Source organism: Podarcis vaucheri (assembly GCF_965113315.1).
Source record: "Podarcis vaucheri genome assembly, chromosome: 6".
Lineage (NCBI taxonomy): Eukaryota > Metazoa > Chordata > Lepidosauria > Squamata > Lacertidae > Podarcis > Podarcis vaucheri.
The window spans coordinates 50698134-50721490 of NC_138764.1; the positions used below are offsets into that span (position 1 = coordinate 50698134).

At 41.5% G+C, this 23357-nt stretch overlaps 1 protein-coding gene and 1 long non-coding RNA gene across 4 annotated transcripts in view; one reads left to right on the plus strand and one right to left on the minus strand.

Moving 5' to 3' along the window:
• Positions 1-338: 338 nt before the first annotated feature.
• Positions 339-3937, minus strand: LOC309534581. The gene is made up of 2 exons (XR_014220798.1): positions 3752-3937; positions 339-737 (listed from the first exon to the last, which is right to left on the minus strand). It is a non-coding gene; the product is annotated as an uncharacterized lncRNA (long non-coding RNA).
• A 241-nt stretch (positions 3938-4178) lies between these two features.
• The window catches only part of EPS15 (epidermal growth factor receptor pathway substrate 15), a 56134-nt gene continuing 36955 nt past the window's right edge, over positions 4179-23357 (plus strand). For all 3 annotated transcript variants that reach the window (XM_082226721.1, XM_082226720.1, XM_082226722.1), the window contains exons 1-4: positions 4179-4355; positions 19420-19461; positions 21362-21451; positions 22191-22238. In XM_082226721.1, the coding sequence (XP_082082847.1) occupies positions 4329-4355; positions 19420-19461; positions 21362-21451; positions 22191-22238 (207 nt within the window). In that variant the 5' untranslated portion in view covers positions 4179-4328. The remainder of the gene's footprint in view (positions 4356-19419; positions 19462-21361; positions 21452-22190; positions 22239-23357) is intronic.

Here is a 23357-nt window from a genome sequence, read left to right on the forward strand (position 1 = left end):
ACTATTTTTATATGGTGTATACGTGTGTATGATACGTTTGTATGGTGTTCCTGAACATGCATTTGTGTCAGCAAGTTGCCAGGCTCACAGCATCCATTGCTAGCCAAAAATAAATGCATGTCCCAGCATGTCTTTGAAGACACACAAAGAAAGAAAGAAAGAAAAAGCCTTCCCTGAGAAGAAGGATTGAATGTTAAACTACTCTGGAAATTGTAAGAGGAATAGGGTGTCTCTTGATAACTCTCAGCACCTTAACTACCCTTCACAGGATTATTTGGAGGAAGCCACCACTATTTAAAATTGAATGATACAGCTCTAGATGGGGCCTCATCCGGTGGTCAGAAAAGTTGAGGCCTGAGCTTTACTACTGTCTACTACATTCCCGTTCCGTCTCAGGTGACAAAATGGGAGGACATGCCACCCCTGGGCATAGCCATCACATTCAACACTATACTGTTATGCAGGTAGTACACAGAATTGCAAGGGACACTGTTCGGGAAGACACTCCTAAAAGGGCAGAATGGACAGCAAGGACATTACATGCACAGCCACAACAATTCTTTCTTCTAGTAAGTAAAATGGAAAGGTAATAGTTTCTTGTGTTAAGAGAGCTATCATGTTTCCACACACAGCTGAACACACAGATGGTCTAGGCTCATGTTTAGCTCCAGAGCTGGGGCTCATTCAGAGATACACAAGCTGGTTTCCTTCAATGTTGGACTCCAGTACCAAGCTATCTAGGGAAAACAGCAAAAGAATTAGCAGACTTGTCAAAAGAACAATACATGACATTTTGCAGCACACATCTGCCTGTCTCGGGCAGCATGACCATTATCTGTAGTTTGAATTCTATCCTATGTTTCCTGAGAAGTAAGCTCATTAACATACACCCAAGGAGACCTTTGTTCTTGCCGTGAGTCAAATAATTAGCATGGCCATCACAGGCATTCTCATTCAATTGGACATGCAACCTATCAGATAGGACACAAATGAATCACTGAAGACACTTAAATTTTCAGCATTAAAATTCTGGTACATTCATATTATTTGTCTGAACATCATTGTGCATTAGTGAAGTAATACTGTATTTTTAAACTTTTTTATTTATAAAACAATAGAACCAAACATTACAGAAGGAAGTTGTACATAAATGTAATTGAACAATCTAAGCTTATAAAGATCTTGCCCAGAGGGTGCTAGCCCTTTAATACCCAAAAGCACACTTAAAAAATAAAATTCATTCCAAGAAACTCCAGGGCAGGTAATTAACACAAAATGGCTTCTTTGACTGGAAAGCAAACACATCTCAGCGAGACCTTGTAGTATCCTGATGGCTTAGGGGGTCAAGGTTCTGTGAGGCTTTTCACAATTGGATATAATGATATTTAAATCAAACAAGACGTCAGAAATTAATCCTGCTAAAAAGCGCTACCTGGTCCTGACCCTACACCATACAATGGTCATGGTGATTCAACCACCAGTTACAATTTTTAGTATATTCTAGCTATAGTTTAAAGCTAACACGGTTTAAGATGAGGTTTACATTTTATTTTGGTGCTTACAGCCATGAGAGATCAATGGCAGCAACCTCCTGAGCATGTGAGCTTATTTTAGCGAAGTGTGCAACAGGGCTCCATGACCTTTTGGCTTTATTTTTTCTGTTTGAAACATGGCAATGTGCTACTGGATCAACATGTGGGAGACTGGCTGCATCTATTTCCACATGGATCGTGTTGCCAGCACTGTCCCCAATTGGTAGGCTGTGGCAGAGTTTCTTGGGATGTTGTGGGCACATCTGCCATTCCTCACAATGTTCTGTTTTCATTTGTGTATTTTCTCTCCTTGCCCAGGCTGCGGACAAAAATAAAACCATAGGAAGATCCAGTCAGAGATCCCCTGTGTTGCATGTACCTTGGCCCTCCAGAGGACAGCTGGTTTGCAACCAATACTTTCTTGTACATTGCTGCAACAGTGTGTTGACTTTGTATGCATGTTGGAGATATCTCTCTGCCTATGTGTGCACATGTGTTGCCTAATTTGAACCTAGAGTCCATGCAACTAACTGGGGATCTTTTCCCTTTTCACTATCAGTTCCCGGCCCCCTCACTGGCGCCCCCCCCCCACCGGGACAGTTGTTTTAAAGTTCAATGTGTTACATGGGCAACTTTGTAAAATAAAGAAGAATGCCACTTCTATAATTTATGGTGTGTTTAGTGAGAAAAGGCTGTTTTCAGCAGAATGTACCAAAGATCCTTGTGCTTGTTGAAGATAAAATAAACAGTACGGCGCTAGTGTGCAGGCTGTTGCTGATTCTGAAGCGGTATCATTTCATGCTCTATTTCTGTCAGAGTACATTACAGAGTAGTGTGTGAGCATTGGCTAAACCTCTGGCAGTTATACATTGCTTGAAGGTCATATGATATTTATTTAAGTTTGTAAGTTTTGTAGTGACTTTAAATGGCAACCTTGGGGCTGAATATGTTAACCTCTGCTACTGGGCGACTTCTATTTGTTTCAGAGGAATGGAGGAATCTGCACATATGTTCCTGGCCTACGTACAGAAGTATCACAGTCTCTCCAGCATTTCACAGATAAAAATAGGGACACTTTTGTGGACTATTACACATTGCTGAAGGCTCTTCTCTGCCTGCTGGGTGCTGTATTAATTTGAACTGCAGTTGCCTGGCCTGCACTGGCACTGTCTCTTAATAAACTAACAGTCAGCTGCCTTTTTATTTTAATTCTATTATTATTATTATTATTATTATTATTATTATTATTATTATTATTATTATTTTCTAAATTGCTTATTAGTCCTCTTAAGATAGACAACACAGATGGACAACTTTTCTCCCACCAGATATTGTCAGACACCCACCGGCCACTGTCAGTACAGCCAGGGGTCAGGGATGATTATTAGTATTTATTAAATTTATTAAACTACTTCTCTTGTTGCAGGCAATTCAAGGCATCTTTATGAAAACAAAATGACAAAGCAAAACCCCCTACATTAATTAAACCGGTGTGTGTGGGAGGGGGAAATCATTAAAAACAACCCATCGGCTTTAAAAGGCCATGGACTGTTAACAGCCAAAGGCCTGGCTGAAAAAATGGTTTTGCCTGGTGCTGAAAGATATGTAGTGATGGCACCGGGTGAGTCTCCCTGAAGAGAGCATTCCACAATGGGGAGCCACCTCAGAAAAGGCCTGTTATCAGGTTGCCACTCTCTCGACATCTCATGGAGGGGGCACAGGGTCTGGGTCAGTTCATATGGGGAGAGGCAGTCCTTGATTATGGGAGTTGTAGTCCAGTAACCACAGGTTCCCCATCCTTGTTGTATAGATTTAGAATTTTGTTGATCCTATTTGTATTTTGTATCCAACTTAAGTCCAAAGAAGCCATTCAGGCAGCATCTGCACTTTTGAATAAAATAGGAACAAGGGAAACTGCAAAAAGCCCTCCCACGCTGTCAGAAGTAGGTTCCACGAAATTCAATGGGACTTATTTCTAAGTAAATATGCATAGGGTTTTAGGTGTTTGTTCTCAAACTGCTATCTATACTGAGGCAGGAGGAAAACAGAACCGGATAATGTGCATTCAGAATACTAGAGAAGATTGAGATACAGGCCGTCTAACTGATAAAAGAGCTTCTCTTAGGAAGAGAAGAAACGCAATTCGCTAACAATTCTTTTTGAGCTTAAGCGGATCTATCCTTGAGAAAGGATAATGCTTTGTGGCTTGCAAGGCTTACAATTTGTGCTGTCAGATCGTTCACCAAGGAAATGGCCTGTAAGGCTGCCATCGTAGGGCGTGCTTACTCGGGAGCAAACAGCACCGAACACGGCGAGATCTACTTTATAGAGTATTATATACACACACAACCGAGGTTAGCCACCACAGCGCGTACGCCCAACTAGAAAGCTCTGCCAAGTTCTCCCTCTGCACAACTCCAGTCCGCATTTTCGTAGCCGCCGAGCTTAACTGAGGTCGAGCCGAACCCTTCCTGGCCGGCTGGCTGGGAATCCGGGCCAGGCGAGCGTAATAGTATTCCTCCGAGCGGAGGCCGAATTGAGCGGTTGCTCGGTGGTGGCTCCGCTCCAGAGGGGGCCGTGCCGGGAAGGGATCCGGGCGCCGGGCTTTGCTACGCAGCAGGGCGGGGCCTGGCTGGGGGTGGCTCGGGAAGTTGCCGAAGTTGGGCAGAGAGTGGAGGGACGGAGCCAGCGAGCGCCTGCCTGCCTGCCTGCCTGCTCGGGCCGGGCCTTCCTGGGTGCTGCTCTTCCCCCTCCCGCCCTCTCTTCCCTGCCCGGCCGGTGCATGATGGAAGCAGCATGGCCGCTCATCTTTCCTTAACGCAGGTAGGGACGGCTCGCTTTTCGTTCGGTGGGGAGGGAGTGGGCTGGTTAGCTAGGGCGGGGGAGGCAGCCGGGGGAAGCCTCGCCTCCACGCTCCCGCCGTCTCCCCTTGGAAGAGTTTCCTTTGTGACCTGGCCGCCTCCCGCTTCCATTCCTCCTCGTAGCCCTTTCCCTGACCGCGTCTCCCCTCGGGGCGCTTGTCCGCCTGCGCCCCCCTTCGCAACACCCGCCCTCCATCTCTGGGACGCCCCTTGGAACCCAGCCGGGCTTACTTCTGAGGAGGCGCCTTGTTTATGAACAGCCTCCCCTGTTTCCGTGCTCCCCAAGCTCTCTAGTCTTCCTTCCTAGTCTCCTCCTCCTCCTCCCAAGTTCTGCTGTTTGCCCCAAAGCTGCCGCCCTTCACTTCGCCGGTGGTTCCCACGGGGGACTCCGCGCCTTGTTTCGCGGAAGCGGACGACGTGGGCTGCGCCTTACGCAAAGCTCGTAACGCAGAGAACGTGTCTAGCGGGCGCCCGGAATTCCGCGGCTCTTGTCAGTCTCCAGCCGGTGTGGCGAAGAGTGACGGGCTTAGGAGCTGGGCTGACAAGGGGTCAAAGCTCCACTCACCCGGGAAACTTTGTGTTTATTCGCTGCCTCTTCGCCTAATCTTCCTCACGGGGTTGTTGTGAGGAGAACATGGGGAGGGAAAGGGCCACGGACACCGCCTTGAACTCCCTAGAGGAAAGGTGGGCCAGAAATGTAGTAATAATAATATTGGTGGGGTGAGTGTGTTATGGCTCCCTGAGTCTTTTTCTGTTCTTTGTTGTATTCCCTACTCCATGCATTCAGACAGACAGACAGACAGACAGACTCTTCTTCTGTAGGACTGCTTTCCAACCTAATACCTGTTATTTATTCTCCAGAGGTGCTCCCACCCATGACATGGGGTGAAGCGGCTACCTCAGGCGGCAGAAGTGCAAGAGGCGGCACTCCGCCTGCCCCACTGCTTCTGCCATCCAGAGGGAGGTGTTCCAGCGCTCAACATTGCCACTTGTCTTCCCCCGCCCGGGTGGAGACGCAGCGCGAGAGGCAATACTTTGAGGAGCGCTCTGGCTCCTGCCAAGTTCAGTCAGAGCCAGGGCATTCCTGCACACTAGTTGTGATCAGAAGTGTTAGAAACTGAGATATGAAAGCTAGGAGCTAAATGGCACCTTAAACTTAGGTTACTGCAGCTAAAATATTGTGTTCATTTTTCACATGGTCTAGTCCTTTCCCTGCCCACCCCTCTAATATTCTTAGGAGGGTCTCTTCTCCAGTCTTCAGAGAGCAGCTGGAAGTGGGGAGGCAGAAAAAGGTCCTCCTTTCCTTCCACTTGGCAGTTTTAATCTGAAATCTTAGGTGCAGCCCAGAGCTCAGAAACTGCTCACACTAATGAAATTCCCTGTCGCAAAATGTGTCTAGAACAATGGGACTCCCAAGGAGAAAGCCGTGGCAACACTTTGAGGAGAACCTTGGCTCCCAAGTTCAGTGAGAGCCAGGGCACAGTGTTGACAAAAGTGTGTGGGGGGGGGGGAGGCAGCAATTCCCCTTTCACTGGGCTGCCCTTGTTCTTCTCTCTTTTTCCATTTTGACTTCTGTGATACACTTTTTGCAGACACCTTTTCCTTTTTTAATTTTTTTTAATTGAAACAATTTCAGTTAAACAAAATAAAGTGAAAAACCAATAGAAACAAAAGGTGCATTAGAAAATACAAAAATGAGGACCCCCCCTCCGTACATACTTATCTAATACAATGGTAAACATGTTATTTTTTCTGTGTTCCAGAACAGACTAGGGTTGCAGTCCTAACCCCACTTACCTGGGAGTAGGCCCCAGTGATTTCAGTGGGAGTTACTGATGTGTCAGCATGGTTAGGTTTGCGCTGTAGGTGCTGCAAAAAGTTTTCTCCAGCACAATGGCAAGAACCCACTTCAACACGGGTTAAAATAGAGTGCTACAAATAAGCCTAATGTACTCTTAATTCAAAGATTATATATGTAGAAATAGCCCTCTGTAATAATAAATCTCAGTTCAGTTAATATGAAATTTATTTTGGGATGGTCTTGGTTACCTCACTTCATGCTAATTGGTCTGATATGTGTAAACAGGAAGTACAATCATCATGAGTGTAGGTGTTGTGTGTTCATGTTCTTGTTCATACCCCCTGTACCTGGTGCAGTTCTTGGAAGTAGAACTCTATAAGTGGTAAACTATAGTGCCCAGAATTCTCTGAGGGAGAGAACGTGCTTTGAATTTGCATTAAAACTATAGTGTATACACAGCTGCAGTCTTTGGTATGCTGAAAGAGGAATTAAGAGTTGCTGTAGCTGCACTATTTGTGGTCGGGGAACTAATAGTTGCTTAACTTCAACTATGCAGTTAGCATAGTATTTTTGCAAATGAATACAACAACGAAGTCTTTGTTTATTTGAAATATTGATGTACTGCTGCTCAATAAAATAACACCAAGGTGGTATATAATAAAGCAATTCAGTACAAAACAGCAATTCAGAAATGAAAGCTTGAGGCTATAGTCCTATCTGAACTGAGCCCAGAACACAACTCTGTACATGTCTCATTTGCAGTCCTCTCTTGTACATACTTACTTAGAAGTTAGTCCCACCTGGTTGGTAAGCATGTGTAGTTCAGATGTCATGGCCAACCCTTGGTTTTGCCATTGAGATCTGGAAATCCACACACTTGAAGCCTTAGTTTCCAGTTCTGGTTTGGATGTGAATTTGTCTGGATCTGTTTCATTCTGGGTTCAGGTGCAGTTTGGGAAATGATCAGTAGAGAGTGGGACAGGGAGAATGTGACTGCTTCTCAATTTCTTAGTGACTTTTGACACCATTAACCATGGTATCCTCCTGGACTGGCACTGTGGGATGAATATTATGGGCACTGTTTTATAGTTGTTTTGCTCCTACCTGCAAAGTCTTTTCCAGAAAGTATAAATGGAAGATAGTGTTTTGGCCCCATAATGCTTGTGCTATGGTGTACTACAGGGTCCCAATCTTGTCCCTGGTGCTGTTTAACGTCTAATGACCACACCCAGTGCCTTCTTATAGGAGTTTGGAAGCAAAGTGTCATCAGTATGCTGATGAGATGCTGCTGCAATTTCTTTATAACATCAGAATGGGGAGACACTGTGAATGAACTGGACCATTGTCTGAGTGCAACAGTGGAATGATTGAGGGCCAGTAAGATGAACTTGAACCCTGAGAAGATTGAGGCACTGTTGGCTTGTGTTCCCTTCTATTTCCTGGATGGAGTTGCACTTCCTCTGAAAGAACAGATTTGGAGTTTGGGGTTGCTCATGGATCTGTGTTTGTCGCTAGACACTTAGGTGGCCTCAGTGGCTAGGAGTGCGTTTTAGCAGCTATGCTTGGTTCACAAACTATGACCATTCTTGGACAGGAATAGTTGGGCCACAGTGATTCCTTGAAATGCACTTTATGTGAGGCTACCCTTTTCCTTGGTCTGGAAACTCCAGCTGGGGCAAAACTGCTGCTAGATGGTTGATGGGGACAGACTATCTCTAGCACATAACTCCAGTGTTTAAACACTTGCACTGCTACCGATGCACTACTGGGCCAGGTTCAAGGTTCTTGTATTAATGTACAAGCCTTAACAACGTGGATCAAGGAAACCTCAAGCACTTCCTGATCACTGAGGTTTTCGGCGGATTCACTTAGTGTTCCGCCATGGTTTGTATCTACTAGGAACTGTGCATTCAGTATTGTGGGACCAATTTAATGGAAAGTCCCAGTTGTGATCAGACAGGCCCCCTCCTTCTTGAACTTACAGTGCTTACTGAACACATTATTATTATTCCAGCTAGCATTTTAACTGCCTTGGACATCTTGACTAACTCTGGTTACTGCAAAAGATGGGAGAAGAAGGAGCATTTGAGCCTTAAGCATATTTTTAAGATTCAGACTGGGGTGATCAAGCCACGTATAGTAGGGCCACCTGTATTCATAGCGTACAGTTCCATCAAAATAACTTGATAGTTTTGTCAGAGAAGAACCTGTAAGTGGCTAAAATTCTGAGTGTAGGTGTTGAAATCCCAGTTTAGGATTTTTGCTCAGCTTTGAAGTTCCCTAAAGAGAAGACAGACATAAGAGTGTGGTGCAAAAGAGTGTGGTCCTGAAAACAAGTCCCTTTGAATGTACTGAAAGTGTAATTGCAACACTTAACACAACATTTAGATATATAATATGGGTCCACTGCGTTATAGTGTATTTCTTCCCCAGTGAGAGAATCTTTGTTCTTTCACTACACTCAGTTCTGCATAATTCTTCCTCAGGTTGAGGTGGCAAGGCAAGGAGAGTTAAGTTCTGCAAAAGCAATGTCTTTGATCAACTAACTGATACACTGGGTGAATTGTATATAGTATTTATGTATTTAATTTTCATGCTGCCCTTCATCCAAAGATCACAGGGTAGTTGACAATATAAAAACACAACAACACATAACAACATTTTGTTGTTGTTGTTGTTTAGTCGTTTAGTCGTGTCCGACTCTTCGTGACCCCATGGACCAGAGCACGCCAGGCACTTCTGTCTTCCACTGCCTCCCGCAGTTTGGTCAGACTCATGCTGGTAGCTTCGAAGACACTATTCAACTATCTCGTCCTCTGTCATCCCCTTCTCCTTGTGCCCTCCATCTTTCCCAACATCAGGGTCTTTTCCAGGGAGTCTTCTCTTCTCATGAGGTGGCCAAAGTATTGGAGCCTCAGCTTCACGATCTGTCCTTCCAGTGAGCACTCAGGGCTGATTTCCTTCAGAATGGATAGGTTTGATCTTCTTGCAGTCCATGGGACTCTCAAGAGTCTCCTCCAGCACCATAATTCAAAAGCATCAATTCTTCGGCGATCAGCCTTCTTGATGGTCCAACTCTTACTTCCATACATTACTACTGGAAAAACCTTTGCTTTTACTATACGGACCTTGGTTGGCAAGGTGATGTCTACTTTTTAAGATGCTGTCTAGGTTTGTCATTGCTTTCCTCCCAAGAAGCAGGCATCTCTTAATTTTGTGGCTGCTGTCACCATCTGCAGTGATCACATAACAATATAATAACAAACAAAAGAATAGTAATTATATGGCACTATTTATTCAACTTCCAGTGGAAGTGGCTTGCTCTTCATTTTCCACCTTTTTCTTTTTTTTTCTTTTTGTCTCCAGTGCTAAGTTCAGGCTGCCTTTCCATTTGTTTTGGTATTCTAAGCTGACTGGGTTTTAATTATCTGCTACTCCACTTCTGTTTTTTGGCTTTGTTTTAATTGTTTTGTATTTTGAATGTTAACCGCCTTGATCACTCCTTGTTAAGCAGGAAGCTGGGATGTAAACATATGCAGAAGCATGTGTGGTGTTGTAATCCTATTTTCATTAATTGCCTATATCATCTGAACAGAGAATTTCCATTTAAAATAAAATTTCAGCCTGTTTGTTTGAAAGGCATACCCTGGAAATCTGACCTTGTGGCACTTAATTAGGCATGTTTTCCTATATTCTCTCATGGTAAGGGATTTTGGTGTGTATTACTAAAAAGTAGACCCCCTTAATCATTGATCAACATGCTAGTTTCTGAGTGTAGAATATATTGTCACAATGTTGTCAACCTTTACTTTGATAGAAAGTTAGAAATTCTTGATTCTTTAAGGATTAGAACATGTATTTTTATGAATTGGCCAATGAAACTTGGCTTAGTTGTTGTCCTAAAGGGCTTGGCCTTGTCGGCAGTTAAAAGTTTTGAACTTTTCCTTTTGTATTCAAAGGTATAATATGCAATTTTTATTCTCAGTATAGATGTATGCTTCATGGGACTTTTGTGCATACAGAGCTTTCCCACCATTTTCTTTTTTTTCCGTGGATGTAAGATTGTATGCAAGTGTATAAACACACTGACATAAATTTGGAAAGCTATTTGTCTGGAGTTTTGTTCTTCATAAGTAATGTGTATACACTGGAGCTGCTGTACTAAGGCAGTTGTACCATGGGACTTGGTTTTCCTGGCTGTTAACAATACATCTGCAGTAAGAATGTGAATGCAGGCATTTCAATAATACTGTTCAGATGCTTTCATACTTTTTTTTAAAAAAAATATCTTGCCTTTCTACACCCACGTGTTTGTTTTTCAATGAAATATATTGGCGCTTGTCATTTTAACCATGTCTCTGTGTGTGCAGGTCACATCTGCTTGCTACTAAAATGAGCTAAACTGAATGAGTATTAGTTAAAGCAAAATGGCCCTTTATAATATATAAGCAGCTCAGGTTTAGGGGTAAGTTGGACCGCATCCTAATTTAACTAGCAAATTGGATGTCTCCTACAGTTTGAACACTATGACATCTGGTATAGTCAGCTGATCTTGACATAAATCTCAATGAAAGTTAAATACTTCTCTGCAATAAAATAACAGGATGTAGTTTTAATTTTGCATGTAGAGTGGCTGGCATGCTTGCACTATAATTGAAAACAGAAGTTATGTTGTAAATATACTGTTATGAAGCATGCAAGAAACTCTGAAAAATGACAGTCTTCCTAAAATGTTGCTTAGCATCATATCATTTAATTTCCATTTTATATATAGTGCACTGACTGCCTTATATGCACCTTTCCCCTCCATTTTTGTTCAGCTGTGGGAATACTGTATATTGTGCCTGATCAGTTGGTGGTGGCTGTTTGTATGGAGAGACCATACAAAATGTACTTCTTCTAGCATATTGAGAACCTCAGTTTTCTCTGTAAAACTGAGTTCTTAAGGTTGTGGTGTTGGATTAAAGCAATGCTTGTGAAAACAAAGGGTAAGCGGAAAGGCTAAGAAGACATTTTTGGAAGTAAGAAGTGGGATGTCAGTGCCCTGCAGAACCCTCTATCCTTCATGACAACACAATCAGGCATCAATCCTGTACCAGCATACCTGAGTGAGAGTAAACTTCATTGGACCCAACGTGGCTTAACTTCTTCTGAGTTGACATAGGGTTGCTCTAGCTAGTACTGTACAATAAATTGCAAAACAAGTAAATAGATGCATGCTGATATCTGCATAGCTGATAACAGGGTGTGGAATTCAGATTCTCTTAGTGCATACATTTAAGTGCAGGGCACATGGAGACTTTTCTATACATGGTTTCTGTATGAAGTAAATAGGGAGCAGCAGCATACAGAAAAGTTTTGCAATCCAAGATCCCTAAATACTTTCTCACAAAGTTTAGAAACATGTTAACAAAATCAGGACTGAGAGAACTAGATTTTCACATTTAAAACCAAAGTTCATTTGGTACACTGTGTAGTGGAGAGAGATACTCTGTTTTGTTAGATCAAGGGTTTTTTATGGTGCTAAGCTAAAATCCTTCCTTGTTCACTCTCCTTCACTTTTTTTTGGAGTGAATCACCATTAAAATTCTTGATTTCTTGTAAGGTTGAATTGCAAGTATAGTAGTGCTTTTCTTTTAAAGAGAAGAAAACAGCAAGTTTGAACCAGTAGATTATCTTAAGTAAGGAATTGAACTTCACATTTCTTCTGGCACACTTTTTAAATATAAAAATAATAATCTACAATTGGCAGAGATGCTGATCTGGTTGGAGTAGAATTAAAACCAAAACCTTATTTTATACAAGTAACTAGAAAGCTAATAAGGTTTGGTCCTGCTTAGTGATTTATAGACCATCTTAAATCGCTGAATCATTAACTTATTTTTTTTTGCCATTCTTTATATCTTTCATTTGCCATGAAAGTGTCTGCTTAGAAACACTTTATGTTTCTGGAATTCTTGTCACATAGAAAGAGAACCCTGGGCAAACATCCATAAAGGAAATACCTGCAAATGTTGCCTTAGTGAAAGCAACAGAAGTGTATGGAAGAGAAGAGTTGTTGGGCCAAGTAGGGCTCCCTTGAAATGAAAAGGCAGGTGAATACATTGCATTTTCAGCTGTTGTTTAAGAATCTGAATTAATATTTGTTGTTTTTGTTTTGCTGTGCCATAAAAATTAGCTCTTCAAGCAAGTGGTGAAAACTTGTATACTGTGTCAGAAAACTCTCTTACTTGCTCTTTGACTTTGTGCCACTGAAACCGTAGCTTTGTCATGGTCTTCAGCACTTGAAAATGATGACAAATGTGCCCGGGCACTGAAGGTCATGGTAAACTTGGAAACGAAGGGAGGTCCTGAAAGGCCCCAATAAAATTAGGATTGCAATAAAATGGACTCCTTTGAAAGGGAGTTAAAGACTAGAATACTATTTGTAAGATACCCATTAAACACTGTTGATCATGCACTAATATTTCCCTGGTTTTGCTTCTCCTTAGTTTAGAATCAGTGTTAGAAACGCATATATATACCTTACCTCTCTCGCCCTGACCTAGCCACTGTGATCCACACAATGGTCACCTGCAGACTTGATTATTGTAACTCACTCTATGTGGGGCTGCCCTTGAGACTGACTCAGAAACTCCAGCGGGTGCAGAATGCCGTGGCAAGTCTCCTTACGGGGTCCTCGCCATGGGATCACATTCACCCGGTGCTTTACCAGCTGCACTGGCTCCTGGTGGAGTACAGGATCAGGTTTAAGGGCTGGTTTTAACCTTTAAAGCCCTATACGGCCTAGGACCCTCGTACCTACGGGACCGCCTCTCCTTCTTTGTCCCACGGAGGACCTTACGGTCTTCAAACAAAAACATCTTGGAGGTCCCAGGCCACAGGGAGATTAGTCTGGCCTCAACCAGAGCCAGGGCTTTTTCGGCTGTGGCCCCGATCTGGTGTCACAAGAGACTAGGGCCATGTGGGACTTGACATCTTTCTGCAGGGCCTGCAAGACAGAGCTGTTCCACCAGGCCTTTGGCCAAGGTACAGTCTGACCCCCTCCTTTAGTAATCCTCACAGAACTGTAGCCCAATGGTTGCCATTAATTTGATTTTGAATTGATTTTAAAATGAATTGATTTTAACCTTGTAGGTTACAGTCACCACAATCGGATGTCTAGGCACTATTCCCTGCAATGCAGTTTTGTTGTTGTTGTTGTTGTTGTTGTTGTTGTTGTTGTTGTTGTTGTTTTCATTTGCTTTATATTTTAAAGGGGGGAAAGTCAAAGTTGCTTACAACACATTAAAACATCAAATAAAACAATCCAGAATCAAATAAATAATAATCAAATAAATTCAAGCTTCATTCAAGGAAACTATTTCACGTCCTTCTCCAAGTGACATTTTGCTTTCCCCATATTTATTTACCTACTTAATTTAGTATAGCTGCCCCATAGCAGAAGTACTCTAGGAAGTAGACTAGGACCTGGGAGGCCAGGGTTCAAATCACCACTTATTCATGAATCTCACTGGGTGACCTTGGGCCAGTCACAGGCTCTTAACGTATCTCTCAGGGTTGTTGTAGGGATTAACTGAGCAGGGGAGTGAACCATGTACTCCTTGGAGAAAAAGGTGGGATATAAATGCAGTAAATAAGCTCTTCTGCTTACTTGCTTAAGAAAGTTGGAGGGACCAGCCGGATGGAGATGGCAGTCACCAACCTGGAATACAGAGATCACTATGTGGTCACAATTGGGCCTGCGCCAGTCTCAAAATGTGCCTGGCTAATTTCTAACACTGTTTAGAATGGGTACCGTTCGTTACCCTAGCAATAATCACAAATGCCTATATTGAATCTTGCACTGCTAGAATTCATTATGCAAGTGAAATTCAGTTATAATATCCACTTACCCGAATACATTTTATACACTATAGTGATCTTCTAAGTGAGAGATGAATTGTGGATAAGGCAATATGCAGAACTTTGGGTTGAGTCCATAAATTTGTTCTGGTTATGCAAGGACTTGTGCTTTTTAGAAAAACATTCCCTCTTCCTGTGTGTTCCCCAAATCTGTTTTGGGAGGGAAATCTTGAAGGTACACGGGGGCAGGAGAAGAAGAAGAAGAAGAAGAGTTTGGATTTGATATCCCGCCTTTCACTCCTTTTAAGGAGTCTCAAAGCGGCTAACATTCTCCTTTCCCTTCCTCCCCCACAACAAACACTCTGTGAGGTGAGTGGGGCTGAGAGACTTCAAAGAAGTGTGACTGGCCCAAGGTCACCCAGCAGCTGCAGGTGGAGGAGCGGGGAATCGAACCCGGCTCACCAGATTACGAGTCCACCGCTCTTAAGCAAAAGTCATTGTGTGAATACAGCAACTTTGCTGGATACAACCCTTTCTCTTGGGTTACATACTTGAACTATTCAGCAGCTGCCAGCCCTGAATATTCTAAGCCAAATAGTAGGTCTTGAAATTTTCTAGTACATAGTCCTGACATAAAGCTGTAAAACAAATATATTCATTTTTAGCAATGTATGTATATATCATGAAAAGTTCATCTAGGTCCTGGGTGTTTTGCCCTGCACGTTGCTAGATTGCAGCATCTGATGTAATGTAGTTCTCCCACCCCTGATATAGAGGGAAATGTCCAAGTAGCCATTCTTTGCTAAAGACAGGGTAGATAAGTGTATTTCTGTCCTGCTCCTTTTGTAAGTACAATTTCGTACCAACACTTTCGAAAGATGAACTTCTGGAAGAACTAAAAGAGGAGTTAGAGGATGAGTGAGTTGGCATTTGAAGGGGAAATTAAAGTTGAATATCCAGTTTCAGCAGTGTGTTCACTCTGGTTAGTGGAATTCCTTCCTCAATATGTTTGAAAGCTTAATTGGAAAAAGGAAGTCTGAGCTATTCTGTGTTTCAAAGATCAACAAGATGTCTTTTGCAGCATATGTGCTACAAATTCTGATGCTACCAGATGGCTGGAAGAACTTTCGTTGAAGGCGAGTCAGCAGTTGCTTGTGGGGCTGGGGTGTGGGTGGATTTGTGTTTGTAGTAAGGAGAATATAAGGATATTGAAATAAGATGGTGGAGGGGTGATGTCTTTCTATCTGGGTGCTTACCTGGGTGGGAAAACAGGGCCTAGGTGGGAGGGGAGGTGTAGTATGGCTAAGATGTCTTGATAGACACAAGTTTATAGTTAGATTCTCTGAATGCATTGCAAATGGATTGAGGAGACCCTGAATTACAGTATTCAGGAAGGTGGTATAGCAGCAAAGGGCTTGTGCTTGGCCTTGCAGTTTAAATAGTGACAGTGTAAACTGTACAAGAATTTTTGGAACAGCTGAGGTCTAAAGGGAAAACATATATTAAGAGACAGCTTTGTTACACCACGTACTTGGTGTTTGGAGGGCGCTTGCAGTTTAACTCATCCTTGTGTAAGAAATAAAGAAACTTACCAGTCTTAATTCCAATAATTTTATTTTAGGTATATAATATTTCTTTACCTGTGATTTCCAGAAAAATCTTATATTGCTGTGCGAACAATTGTATTCACTGTAAGAGAAATCTGATTGTCTTGTTGCCCAGTTTGACTTTTATCATAAAATGGGTCTCTTGCCAGTGAAAGCAGAAGACCTTCCAAGCTTTCGTCATTATGCAGAAAATGTAATTTGCATCTGTTGTTCAGATGTTAAACTGCATAGGAGAGACTGGATGGAGAGACTGCTTTGGAATTTGAGAGTGGTGAAGGCACAGGATGTGAACCAGCATATGTTTCCTATTCAAGAGTAACAATAGGTTTGGCTTAGTAATGTTTTGCTAACAAAATGATGACATTGCTATAGTTGAACGAAGATGTGAGATTACTAATTGCTCTGTTGGGGAAAAGACGGGGTGCTGAACATTGACTTAATGGCTCAACTTCCACAGTGGTTTAAGCAAAACTATTTTCCCTTCCTAGTATTTGTGGATATCTGTTAATGTATTAATCCTGAGCAACACTTAACAAATTTGAGTGGATTTTGGAAGAGCAGCGTCCGATTATTATAGAATATACTGCCTAATTACTGCACAAATTCAACCTAATGTTCCAAGTAGACTTAAGGGGTTGTTTTGTGTTACAAGCAGAAAGCAAATTCTGAGAGTTGCACAAGTACAGCATTACTTCTTTAAAAAACAGAAGGGGACAAATGCACACCCACTCAGGCTTTGGTGTTGGGTCAGTTGTTCATCTACTAACTGGCTGTTCACAGCAATGATCAATGGATGATCTTCTTCTCTCCAACTCCCTGCCCCTACTGTGTCTTTGTTCCTGAAACATCTTAATACCGTATTTTTCGCTCTATAAGACGCACCAGACCACAAGACGCAACTAGTTTTTGGAGGAGGAAAACAAGAAAAAATATATTCTGAATCTCAGAAGCCAAAACAGCAAGAGGGATCGCTGCGCAGTGAAAGTAGCAATCCCTCTTGCTGTTCTGGCTTCTGGGATAGCTGCGCAGCCTGCATTCGCTCCATAAGACACACACACATTTCCCCTTACTTTTTAGGAGGGAAAAAATGAGTTTTATAGAGCAAAAAATAGGGTATGTTTTAGAAAATAATTGTGCTAAAAAGAAAATAATTCCTGTTTAAAGCTGGCACCTTTTATTTTTTAAAAGACAATCAATTTGTGCAGCATTCTTCTTAGGCGATCACTCGTAGCCGAGTAAGATCTTCCACGAACACAGTCTTAAAACAGTGAACCTGTAAGTGACTGTGGAGGCCAATTCTGGATCCACACAATGGAGACATAGGTTTACAGGCGGGAACTGATAATGGTGAGGGTTTGACAAGCATGCCTTCCTCTTAGCACGTTTCTCCATTTCATCCTGAGTTTGAGCTTCTTCAAAGTCTATGACACCTTTGCTAAAGGCTGTTCTCCAATTGGCCAGTGTTTCCTAATTGTCAGTGTTTATACTACATTTTTTAAGATTTGCCTTGAGAGAGCCTTTAAACCTCTTTTGTTGACTAACGTTACGCTTTCCATTTTTAAGTTCAGAATAGAGTAGTTGCTTTGGAAGATGATAATCAGGCATCCAAACAACATGACCAGTCCAACAAAGTTGATGTTGAGGAATCATTGCTTCGACACTGGTGATCATTGCTTCTTCCAGTTTACGTACTGGCATTAGTTCGCCTGTCTTCCCAAGTGATATGTAAATTTTTTCAGAGACACTGTTGGTGGAATCTTTTGAGGAGTTGGAGATTTGTATGTTGCTGCCAGCTGGTCGAAGTTGCTGTGTAAGCTTGTTCTGCTGTAGAACCAATTTCTTCTGGGGAATTTCTGTCAATGTGCTGAGTAGAGTCACTGTTTTCTGGAAATGCAATTTCCCTCTAAGCTCTTGAGTAGTTAAGAATGTTAGTAACTGTGGTGTTACTATTTATTTATTTATTTCATTTATCATTTCATTTCATTTATGTCTTTCCTTTCTCCCAGTGCAGCAACCAAGGCAGATCGCAACATGAATTAAAAACAGATACAGCTAAAACTCACACAAGTTTTAAATATTTTTAAAAAAACAAAATAAATTGCCATATTAAAAACAGCACTGAATAAAAGCAGCTGAAAACCATTTCAGTTTTTATCCCACATTTTTGTATCTTCACCCACCCAAAATGTAATAAAATATGAAGATAAAGTGGCACCAGCAAAAAGAGTAGCAGCAACTTGTACATCAATTCTAATCTGCTGTAGACCCTCCGGGTGGGGAATATGTGCCAAAAATGCTGAATTTTGAATGTGTTTCAGGTAATCCAGATTTGCATTTCAGTGATCTTAGAAAATGATAGAATTATGCCACAGAGCTATGTTAGATCTAGGACTAGTTCAACCCAATCAGTTTATATTATAAAAAAATTTAAAATTTAAGGCACAGCTGTCTTTTTAAATAGTCATTTTAAAGCTGTAATCCTAAACCCCACTGAACACCATGAGACTTGCTTTTGAGTAAATGCATATAGGATTGTTCTGCATATAAGGAATACCATGGCAATACAGAATCATTTACTGTAATTTCTGTCTGAATATCTTCGACCAAAACTGCTTTGAAGTTTGGAAGCTGCAATACTTGATCCTTCAACCTTGGGTCCTGTGGTGCTGTTGCATTTGCAAACTCCACAGCCAGTTTAGCCAGTGATCAGGGTTATTGGAAGCTCTAGTCCAACAATATCTAAGGACCTGAGGTTGAAGATTGCTGATCTCCTTCATTTGTTTGCTTCATTGATAGGTAACATTGTGTTAAGGGAATTCATCTTATTTCAAAGCACATTAACCAATCTTTTCTCAAACACAATGTGTAAAATAAGGGAGGAAAATAGAGGGGATGTAGGGGGGAGTCAGCTTTTAAATTTGTATAAAATTTGTATTAATTTGGTGACAAATTGTTAACAATTATGGAGGGGGGAATCGCAAATGCAGTGTGTATACAGTGCTGTGAAATTGGCTAGCTGTTGATATGACCTGAAGTTATGTGCCATTTGTTTTTCCACTCTGAAACATTATATAAACCGAACACTTGCAGGCTTTGGGGCTAGCAGCATTCCACATGTATAACAATAACTGTGAATCACAAAATCCCACTGACTGAAGCCAGGACTGATGCTCCCATTCCACAAATTCTGCTATGTAAGAGTTGAAAAAACACGTACAAACTAGGTCAAACAGCAAGCTTGTGTGTCTTGATGAATGACACGCCTATTTTACTTGAATTCCATGCCAGACCAATGAATAATCAAATCTAAGGTTTGCATTCAAAGACACCATGATAACCACATGCTTCAGAACATACAGCCAAACCTTAAATGTAACTGCAGCAAATTCCAGAGTCTGTTTTAGCAAAAATAGTCTTATGAGTCTTCAAAATGCCACCAGTGTACTGTGACATGAAGTTTCATGGACAAGAAGATGCATCTGAAAAAGTAGGTTTCATGCCTGTAAAAGTTTGTGCCTCAGTACATTGGTGAGCCTGCTTGAGTGGTTTCCTATGAATGCGAATCTCTAGCCACATAAGACTTTGTAATGTATTGTATATTGCTCTTCTATGCAATAATGGATAGTCTCTGTTTCTGAACGCTTACCTAATGCCATTCTTGAAGTCTAATCTTTGATATTGACAGAAAAAGCTAATGTATTCCCTGTTTAATTACAATCTTTAAAATCGAGCAGTATTTTAAAAACTTTTTCTCTCTCTTCCCTCCGACAAAGCTGTCAAGTGCAAATCCTGTGTACGAGAAGTTCTATCGACAGGTAAGTGTGCCTGGCTTCCTGGGCTTATACAGTACTTGCTTTTAAAATATCTCCTCCTTGGGTAGTTATGGATGGACATATTAAAGAGGAGAATAAAACAGATAATTTCTTCTTGTCTTTAGGCAATAGAATGAAATAAATATTTTGGGTGTAAAGTTAATTCTTAGGATATTTCAGTAGCTTTGCAGTACAATGGACTATTTATGACATTCATATTTATACAATCACTTGTACCAGTACAAATCAGCAATTATTGCAAAAGCTAATTGCTCTAGGCCCCACCAACCTCTCGTACCAGACAGTAATGGATTTATACCATTACAAGAGGAATATACTGTGGCTCATTATGTCTCCTTGTTGAAGCAACCAAGCATATCTTCAGTAAAAATTCTGTCCAGTAGCTTCTTAGGCCATGTCTTTGAATGCATAGTTCAGCTTAACTGACTGTGCTTTAAGCCTATCAGTCTGGACAGCTCTCAAATTTTAACGTAGTTCCAATATTTGTAAGTACCAGAAAAGAAAAGCCTGGTTGGAAACTGAAAGCACAAAATAAAGAAATTCAAACCCTTAATATATACATAACAAGACAGCTGCAAATATATATTCCCTTCTGCATGATGAATATATACCTCTCATCAGTCCTGCATTTCTTTATGTTTAAATGAAATGAATTAATGATAACAAAAAAAAGACCTGCCTTGGGTACTATGATGCCCACAAGAGGGCAAATGTCTCTGTTCTGATTACCCAAAAGTTTCAATGGCCTGCATTGCCACAAGACTAGCATTGCATCTAAATTACTGTTTGTTTTGGCAGTCCTAGCCATTAGGTCTGTACCATAGAGCTTTGGTAGAATGGAAGTTCCCTTTTGCAGTGTTACAGAGCTAAATGAGGACTGTTTATGGATTATGGATTCCCAGTCTTTTTAGATGCAGAGCTATTTAATGTCTAACTTAAGTACCTATTAGTTAGCAAATATTCATTACATTGATGCAGAATATAGAGAGAATTAGTAGTAGTTAATAGGAACTTTTATTTCAAATCAAAGTAGAAGTAAATTAATAATAGAATAATATTGTAAGAATTGCATGGCTTCTCTCTAGAACAGTCTGGATGACGGAATGCTTCTATTAAAAAATGCAACATTTGAATGAACAAAACACACACTAAGCAGGCTGAAAGAAATTATAAACAAAGAGAAGAGGAGCTTCTGGCTGGCAGCTGTGGGGATCTTGCAGAAGGCAGGAAAGGGGATTAAACGGACCATGGTTGTGTTGAGGTACCCAATGTGAATGTTGTTGGACTACAACTCCCATTGGTTCCAGCCAGCGTGGCGAATGGTCAGCAATTCTGGGAGTTGTAGTCCACAACATATGGAGGGCACCATAGTGGCTACCACAGTGTAGAAAAATGTACAAGTCACTGACTGGAATGAAGCAAAGCAACACTCTAGTATTATACAGTTGAAACAAACTAAGATAAACATTGGATAGGTGCTCTAGTCACAGTGTATCCGCTCTTCCTCCTGGCAAGGAAAATGTAGTGCTGTGCTATCAGCTGCTAGCTGCCTGACGTCGTCAGTCTTTTTGACCTTAACAATTGAAATTAGTGAGAAGCCTTGCAAATACTTCCAGGAAAACACTGCCAGTTCTGTACCTTCCATCGTTGTCCCTTGCTCTTCTAGGGCAAAGGTGGAGTTGGGGAAAGGCCCTCACAATACTTTAGTTTGTTTCAGTGTATCTGTAGCTTCTAAGTACTCATTAGTTTTTTAAAAATCACCTGGCTACAGTATTTGGCCACTGTATCATTTTGTAGTTGCATATAAATAAATAATTTTTTGTAAGATATTTAGTGTGCAAATTGCTACATAACAAATCTTCAATATGCCTTCTTTTTGCAGGTTGATCCTAGTAACTCTGGGCGGGTGTTGGCTTCCGATGCAGCTGTCTTTCTTAAAAAATCAGGACTGACAGACTTGATACTTGGGAAGGTATTAACTGTGAATCAAATATTGGGGTTGGGGGGGGGGAAATGCCATCCTGTCTTGGCTTTGACAATAAAGAAAATATTGCTTCCAATCCTTAAGCCTTTCTATCTCTCCAGGAGAAGGTGTCTTGGTGCATACGATTGTAGGCCTGAATGAAACAAAAATTGGGTGTTTTGTGGAGCGCTCAGTAGTCACAATCCCGCCCATAGTTAGGTGCGCCGAAGCCAATTTAAATAGGCTTTGTCTTGCTTATCTCTCTGGTGCATGGTGGCCTCTACATTTACTTTCTTTAAGGACTGACCCAGTTGCAGCTTGGAATATTTTTCAACATAGGACACTTCAGAATGCTTGAATATGCACTGGTTAGAGATAGAAAAACGTACTTCCCTATAATGTATGAAAGTGCCTGCAAATGAGAGAAGAGTAACTTAGAGCACTGAAATGCATGGGTGAAAAGTGATTGCACATATTTTGTGTATGGATGTTTTTACGTTTTTATACGCCCTTCAGTTTGTTGAGCTATTAACTTTGTTAGAGCTCTGTTTCCCCTTTTGCCAAAACTAAAGCCTCAATATTAAACTGAAATTCATACTATTGCCCGAGGTGTCACACGTTTCATCAATGCACTGCTAAGATAATGTGGTTGAACTTTTGGGGTTGTTATTTAAAACTGTTGCTCATTCAAGTGGGGAAAAGATATTTTTGGGAGTACTTCAAATGCTTCTTTCATCTAACTGTTTAGGTTTGGGACCTTGCTGATACAGATGGCAAAGGAATCTTAAACAAACAGGTAAAAATATGATATATTTTTCTTCAAATGAATATGGTGAAAGGATAACGAGAGTAAAAAGCATTTTTATAACAGTTTATAGCAGGTTTGATTCTGTTAGAGACATCTGTATCTTCATAACACACGGAGACACAACCAGATCATTATTGAAATGTGCTTACAAATTATGGTGGATGAAAAATATTTTCTTGAGCAGGAATCAGTTACTTGGTGCAGTAACTCAGTTACTACACTTCTAGCTGAAGGAAAACAGTGGAACTCAGTTAAGGTTTATATACAGGTGTAATCTTCTCAATCTTTTAACCATGCTTAGAAGATCAAGTGTGTGTTAGAGGACTGCGTGCTATTTCTTCCCAATTCCCAACAGCCTTAAGCCTTGAGTAAGGTAACTATAAGTCAGAGTTCCCTTATCACAAGGGTTCATTCTGAAGCATTTAACCATGGTAGAGGCCAACAGAGAAGGGTGAGAATAATTTGTGTAAGGAGAGGGGCTGGGGGATTAGAATGTGCAATTCTGAGGCCTGCTCCTTACCATTAAATGTTACCCATTGCTTAATCACAATGTTAAATCTGCTTTGCCCATTATGTTAATTTGTAATGCTAACACCAAAGTGTTGCTTAAAGGTAAAGGGACCCTGACCATTAGGTCCAGTCGTGACTGACTCTGGGGTTGTGGCACTCATCTCACTTTATTGGCCAAGGGAGCTGGCGTACAGCTTCTGGGTCATGTGGCCAGCATGACTAAGCCGCTTCTGGCGAACCAGAGCAGTGAATGGAAACGCCGTTTACCTTCCCACCGGAGCAGTACCTATTTATCTACTTGCACTTTGACGTGCTTTCAAACTGCTAGTTTGGCAGGAGCAGGGACTGAGCAACGGGAGCTCACCCCGTCGCGGTGATTTGATCCGCCGACCTTCTGATTGGCAAGTCCTAGGCTCTGTGGTTTAACCCACAGTGCCACCCGCATCCCTAAAGTGTTGCTTAAGTGCATCCAAAATATTTTGCTGTTATGTATGTCCAGTGGATGCCTTTCCCCACTTGCAGCCTTTTGCACCATGTTGCACTCTGCTTCTGAATTTTCCCTGTAACTTGGGAGCAGCTGGTTGGGTAACATTTTGT